General features: G+C 35.4%; 1 protein-coding gene across 1 annotated transcript in view; it reads right to left on the bottom strand.

Moving 5' to 3' along the window:
* Positions 1-7,500, bottom strand: part of LOC123513134 (protein spaetzle 3-like) — a 45,678-nt gene that overhangs the window by 7,083 nt on the left and 31,095 nt on the right. The window contains exons 2-3 of the mRNA XM_045270035.1: positions 1,560-1,687; positions 509-590 (exon numbers count right to left, since the gene is read on the bottom strand). Coding sequence (XP_045125970.1) covers positions 509-590; positions 1,560-1,687 — 210 coding nt within the window. The remainder of the gene's footprint in view (positions 1-508; positions 591-1,559; positions 1,688-7,500) is intronic.

The raw sequence follows: 7,500 nt of genomic DNA on the forward strand, positions 1-7,500 counted from the left end.
AATTGGTTTTCAAGTGTTCAGAAACCATTTACTCTCTCACCACGAGTATTTCCCAAGGCCGCTGAGATGAATAGCAAGGTTTTCAAGAGTCTTTCTCCAGTTAGTAATGCAGAAATCTTGTTAATCTGTCTCTAGAACAGCAAAAACACCTTAAAAATTCGTAGATTTAGATACTGTAGGGTTTTCAAGTGCTCAGAAGCCATTTACTCTCTCACCACGAGTATTTCCCAAGGCCACAGAAGTGTAGGTGCTAGTAATAATGATAAACGATAATAGAGATAAGGAAATAGTGAGTTCAAGTGTGTAGGTGATAATAACGATAATGGAGATATGGAAATAGATAAGGGATCAGAAGTGAAGGCGAAAATAACAATGATAAATGATAAAGGAGATACGGAAATAGATAAGAAGTCAGGAGTGGAAGTGCTAATAATAATGATAAATAATAGAGGAAATAGGGAAATAGTTACAGAGTTGTAGAGTTTGAAGAGCGTAATGTTAACCTCACCTCTTGTATGTTATCAAAGAAACTGCCATACATTCTCCTCATTAACGCCTTGTTGTCCTCAATAAACCGCTCGATCTTGTCTCTGCAACGGTGAAAATAACATTGATAACAATACCACTGCAATAATGGTGAAGATAAGTGATAACAACAATACCACTACAATAATGATAACAACAATACCACTGCAATAACATTAAATAATAGTGATTGTCTCTCTAATGGTGAAAATAATAGTAATAATAATAATAATAGCAAATAATAACGTCAATTAATAGTGATTGTCTCTCTAATGGTGAAAATAATAGTAATAATAATAACACCATCACAAAAAACACGATTTATTTGAGTTTTTTTTAATAAATATGAGAAATTATTAGCTTTTTTTTCATTTGTTCAACTTTTTTTCAATTTCTTTCGTTCAAAAATCACCCAAAATCGTAAAATAACAGTGATGGTAATGACAACACCATTACAATAACTTCAAACAATAGTGACAGAAATGACTCGTTTTTTTTTTTTTTTTTTCCAATTTTTTTTTTTTTTTTTTTTTTGCTATTTTTTTTAATTTGTTTTTTTTTCTTTATTGAACGTATTGTTTTGTTTTTATCTAGTGTTTATTGTCTTTCTTTTTTTGTTTGTTTGTGTGTGATATCAAGGTTATTCTCTCTCTCTCTCTCTCTCTCTCTCTCTCTCTCTCTCTCTCTCTCTCTCTCTCTCTCTCTCTCTCTCCTTTTCTTTTTCTTCTTATTCTTATTTTCATTGTTCTTCTTCTTCTTCTTCTTCTTCTTCTTATTATTATTATTATTATTATTATTATTATTATCATTACTATTATTATCATTACTATTATTATTATTATCATTATTATCATTATTATTATTACTATTATTCATCTTCATCATCTTCATCTTCATTTTCATCATCATCTTCATTTTCTTCAACCTTCTTCACCTTCTTCATCTTCACCACCACCACCACCACCACCACCACCATCTCCCTTCCCTTTCCCAGTACCAGCATTCCTACTCCCTACCCTCCCTTCGAAGGACACTTACGAGGGGTAGGAGTTCCTGGGGTCCTGCAGAAGAGCTGGTTGAGTCTCTTGATGCAGGGCAGGCCTCTGATCACCTCCCCCTGAACCTCCACCCCCAGGGCCAGACTCAGAGCCGTCCATAGTACCTGTAGAAAGGAAGATTTGGTGAGGTTAATTTAGGTGGTGGTGGTGGTGGTGGTGTGTGTGTGTGTGTGTGTGTGTGTGTTTTGTTTGTCTTTTTTTTTCTGTGTTTTTTTTTCTTGTGTGTGTGTGTTTGTGTGTTTAAAGGGATACAGTGTCTTTAAATCTCTCTCTCTCTCTCTCTCTCTCTCTCTCTCTCTCTCTCTCTCTCTCTCTCTCTCTCTCTCTCTCTCTCTCTCTCTCTCATTCTAAGATCTCAAATATTTTTTTTTTTACATAATTTATCTAAACTTGAAACAATCCTACATTTTTTTTCCTTTTAATTTTCCTTCTTAATATTCAAGACGACAATTTCAATATTTCCTTTCCCTTCACATCCTTCAATTCCCTTCTTATTGTCTTCTTTCCACTTCTCTTCCTACATTTCCCTCTCTTTCTCTCCCTCCCTCTCTCCCTCTCTCCCTCCCTTCCTCCTCTCCTCCCTCCCTCCCTCTCTTCTGGTTTTCTTGTTTCGAGGTCTCAGAAATCACGGTTCGAACCCAGCTGGACCTGAATCCCTGACCCCGTAGAGAGAGAGAGAGAGAGAGAGAGAGAGAGAGAGAGAGAGAGAGAGAGAGATTATCATTATCATTTTATCTATCATTCTATTTATCAATCACTATCATTTACTTCCTTCCTCTCTCCTTCCTAGCAACAAGAGGAAAGGCCTTCAAATTATTGTTTTTTTTCTCTCTCTCCTCTCTTTCTCTTCGCTCAAGAATGAAGTTACGGGAGAAAAAAGTGGCAGGAAGGCGTGAAGGAGATAGTATTTAACTCCACACGAACAGGTTTGGGCAGTACAGGGGCCAGATCGTAGCCAGGGGGTCAAAGGGCGTCACCTCAAGAACCATGGGAAATACTACAAATAGGGGTCATATATACAAGTCGAGTTTTTTGTGGTCCCCCTTAATAGTATTTCATTTTCTCTCATCACGACTCGCGGGAGAAAATGTTTGTTATTTAATGGATGACTTGTTTATTTTTTGTTTTTCCCAATTATTCGTTGTTGTTTTTTTTAGAGTACTTGGTTGAATTAAAGGTTACGGTGTGTTTTTTTTCTCTCTCTCTCTCTTTAACGTTCACCCCGCACGACACGGTAGAGAAAATGGAACTTGATCCCTGGGTAGCTTTTTTTTTTTCATTTGTTTTCATTATTTTTTATTTATTCTTCGTATTGTTTCTATAAAAAGGCCAAAATTGCAGTTATTTTTAGTTTTACCTTATTTATACGTGCAGGAGAAGAGAGAGAGAGAGAGAGAGAGAGAGAGAGAGGTGCATGAGTAAAAGGAAGGAAGGGAAATAGAAGAAAGAAGAGGAGGAGGAGGAGGAGGAGGAGGAGGAGGAGGAGGAGGAGGAGGAGTTGTGACCACTGATAAGTAATTTCTCGAACATGTGTTGTATTGAGACGAGTTTTTGTGACGATGGAGCAAGAGAGAGAGAGAGAGAGAGAGAGAGAGAGAGAGAGAGAGAGAGAGAGAGAGAGAGAGAGGACAAGGCACCACTCCCTGCAAAGTGACTCACACGCCCCGGAGCATTACCATAACCAACAAATAGGTGATCTAATGCTCCTCCTCCTCCTCTTCTTCTTCTTCCTCCTCCTCCTCCTCCTCCTCCTCCTCCTCCTCCTCCTCCTCCTCCTCCTCCTCCTCCTACTCTTCTTCCTACTCCTCCTCCTCCTCCTCCTCTTCCTACTCTTCCTCTGCAGTATTGACAAAGAATTCGTTAACCTCTCTCTCTCTCTCTCTCTCTCTCTCTCTCTCTCTCTCTCTCTCGTTTAAGGGAATAAGAAGAAAATTGATAAAAATAAGTAAAAGGAAGAAAACTGAAAGAGAATGGAAATGAAAATGAAAGAAAATGATGAGAAAAGAAAAGAAAAAGAAAATAATGAAATAAAACAAAGAATAATAATAAAATGTGAAGAGAAGGGGAGGAAAATGAAGAAAGAATAAAGAAAGGAGAAGAAGAAGAAGAAGAAGAAGAAGAAGAAGAAGAAGAAGAAGAAGAAGAAGAAGAAGAAGAAGAAGAAGAAGAAGACATAGATAGAAGAAGAAGAAGAAGAAGAAGAAAAAGAAGAAGAAGAAGAAGAAGAAGAAAACAAGAAAGAAGAGGACATAGATAAAGAAGAAGAAGCAAAAGAAGAAGAAGAAAAAGAAGAAGAAGAAGAAGAAGAAGAAGAAGAAGATAAATAAAAGATAAATAGAAGATGAAAAAAAGAGAAAGGAAGAAAGAAAACGAAAAAAAAACTATAAAAAAAATTTTTATTGAACTTTTGAACTGAACTAAAATGAACTTTGAACTTTCTCTCTCTCTCTCTCTCTCTCTCTCTCTCTCTCTCTCTCTCTCTCTCTCTCTCTCTCTCTCTCTCTGCTTGTCTTCTTATCTATCTTGATTCTTCTATATTAGAGAGAGAGAGAGAGAGAGAGAGAGAGAGAGAGAGAGAGAGAGAGAGAGAGAGAGAGAGAGAGAGAGAGAGAGAGAGAGAGAGAGGAGGAGGAGGAGGAAAAACGAGGAGGAAGGAGGAGGAACAGGAAAGGAGGAGCTGGAGGAGGAGGAGGAGGAGGAGGAGGAGAAGTTGGCTTGGTGATGGTGCAACATGTACCACATAAAAGGTGAGAGAGAGAGAGAGAGAGAGAGAGAGAGAGAGAGAGAGAGAGAGAGAGAGAGAGAGAGAGAGAGAGAGAGAGAGAGAGTCACACACCGAAAATACGTACAAAGAAAGAGAATATAATCGAAAAACAAGAGAGAGAGAGAGAGAGAGAGAGAGAGAGAGAGAGAGAGAGAGAGAGAGAGAGAGAGAGAGAGAGAGAGAGAGAGAGAGAGAGAGAGAGAGAGAGCAACACGTAACAAAGAAACAAAAACTAAACAAAGGAAGAAACAAAGACAAAAAAAAAAGACAGAAGCGAAAGAAAATAAAAAAAATAGACAAACAAAAAAAATAAAACAAACAAAAAATAATAATAATAATAATAATAATAATAATAATAAGAAGAAGAAGAAGAAGAAAAAAAAAAAAGGAGAAGAAGAATAGAGACAGACAGACAGACAGACAGACAGACAGACAGATACAGGATGAAAAATGTAAATACACACACACTTTCTCTCTCTCTCTCTCTCTCTCTCTCTCTCTCTCTCTCTCTCTCTCTCTCTCTCTCTCTCTCTCTCATGATCAGTGACAAGTGAAGGACAAACAGGAAGGACAATTTACTTAACAATGCAAAAAATTGGATAAAAAATAAGAGAAGAAAATGCAAATAAACGAAGGAATAATGGAATAAAGGTCGATAATAAAGAGAAAAATGAAGAAAGCGAAGGAGAGGATAGAGAAAAAGTAATAAAAGAAGGGAGAGGAAAGGAAGGACGAAGAAAAAGGGATAGAATAAGGAAGGAGGAGAGAGAAGAAATGAATAAATAGAGGAAATAGACAAGGAGAGAAGAATAATAATGATAAGACGAAATAAGGAAATGAGAAAGAGGAGAAGAAAATATGAAAAAAATGAATAAATAGAGGAAAAAGAGAGAGAAGGAAAGAAGAATAATCAAACGAAATAAGGAAATAAGAAAGAAGGAAGAAGAAAAATTTGTAAAAAACTGCGAAATAGAAAAGGAAAATATGCAAATAAAAGCTAGAATAAGGAAAATATAGAACGAAAATGGTGAATGGGAAGGAAAACAAGAAGAATAAGAAAAAAAAAACAAGAAAAAGGAAAAGATGTAAAGAAAAAATAGAATAACGAATAAGGAATAGGAAGAAAAATAAAAAAGAAAGAAAGACAAGAAAAAAAAGAAGAGAAAAATGGAAAAAGAAGAAGAGAAGAGAAGGAAATGCAAAGAAACAAAGAGAACAAAGGAAATACGAAAATGGAATAAGAAGAATAAGAAGAACGTGATAAACTGACAGGAAAGAAGGAAAGGAAAATAAAGAAGGGAAATAGGAAAAAGGTTGATAAATAGAAGGAAACAAAGGAATTAGATGAAAGATGGAAAAAAGAAGACAAACAAAACAATAAGCAATAAAACAAGAGTGAAAATTGTAGATGTAAAGAATAGAAAGAAAGAAATGAAAAGAAGAAGAAGAAGAAGAAGAAGAAGAAGAAGAAGAAGAAGAAGAAGAAGAAGAAAAAAAAAGAAGAAAAATTGAATAGAATGAAGAGAATAATAATAATAAGAAGAAGAAGAACAAGAAGAAGAAGAAGAAGAAGAAGAAAGAAAATAATGATAAATGAAGAATATAATGAAAGAAATAAAGAAAACTAACAAAACAAAGGAAAAGAAAAGGAAGAAAATGAAAGAAAAGATATTAAGATGAAGACAAAGAAAAAGATTGAAGAAAATAAAAAAAAATAAAAAAAATAATAAAGAAAACAATAATATCCAGACTATTATGAAAGAAATAGAGAAAAAAAACTAACAAACAAACAATTAAACAAAGAAAAACACCATAGAATTAACACATAAATAAATAAATAAACTAAAAAAAAAAAAATTATAATCCCATTTTCTATAACTTCAATTAATTTTATGGGAAACTGAAAAAATTCTTATCATTTACGTCTCTAATTAATTTTTTTCCTTATTTTCAGAACCCCAAGATGAATTTTCTACAGGAAGGAGTGAGTATATATATTATTTTTTACCCCTATTTAAGTTTCCTTCACTGTATGCTTCGTTCATTACTATCTACTACCTTTGTTACACTGTTCTTTCGTTATTTGAGAAGGACAGAGAGAATTTATGACCATTTATCCTACTGGTGTTAATGGTCAAGCACTCATCCTATTTTTTTCTACTGCTATTTTTTCACCTCTTAGATAGCTTCCTTCTCTTCATCCTTCTTAAAAAAAATAAATAAATAAAAAAAAGAGGATTAATTGTGTGTGTGCTGGTGTTAATTCAGGAACAGAGAGTTTATGAGCATTTTTCCTAGTGGTGTTAGTGGTGTGTGTGTGCTGGTGTTAATTGAGAGGGACAGAGAGTTTATGAGCATTTTTCCTAGTGGTGTTAGTGGTGTGTGTGTGCTGGTGTTAATTCAGGAACAGAGAGTTTATGAGCATTTTTCCTAGTGGTGTTAGTGGTTGTGTGTGTTCTGGTGTTAATTGAGAGGACAGAGAGTTTATGAGCATTTTTCCTAGTGGTGTTAGTGGTGTGTGTGTTCTGGTGTTAATTGAGAGGGACAGAGAGTTTATGAGCATTTTTTTCAGTGGTGTTAGTGGGTGTGTGTGTTCTGGTGTTAATTGAGGAACAGAGAGTTTATGAGCATTTTTTCAGTGGTGTTAGTGGTGTGTGTGTTCTGGTGTTAATTCAGGAACAGAGAGTTTATGAGCATTTTTCCTAGTGGTGTTAGTGGTGTGTGTGTTCTGGTGTTAATTGAGAGGAAAAGAGACATTTATGAGCATTTTTCCTAGTGGTGTTAGTGGGTGTGTGTTCTGGTGTTAATTGAGAGGAACAGAGAGTTTATGAGCATTTTTCCTAGTGGTGTTAGTGGTGTTTGTTCTGGTGTTAATTGAGAAGGACAGAGAGTTTATGAGCATTTTTCCTAGTGGTGTTAGTGGTGTGTGTGTTCTGGTGTTAATTGAGAGGGACAGAGAGTTTATGAGCATTTTTCCTAGTGGTGTTAGTGGTGTGTGTGTTCTGGTGTTAATTGAGAGGGACAGAGAGTTTATGAGCATTTTCCTAGTGGTGTTAGTGGTGTGTGTGTTCTGGTGTTAATTGAGAGGGACAGAGAGTTTATGAGCATTTTCCTAGTGGTGTTAGTGGTGTGTGTGTTCTGGTGTTAATTGAG

This window comes from Portunus trituberculatus, chromosome 5 (genome assembly GCF_017591435.1).
Source record: "Portunus trituberculatus isolate SZX2019 chromosome 5, ASM1759143v1, whole genome shotgun sequence".
In the NCBI taxonomy this organism is placed as follows: domain Eukaryota; kingdom Metazoa; phylum Arthropoda; class Malacostraca; order Decapoda; family Portunidae; genus Portunus; species Portunus trituberculatus.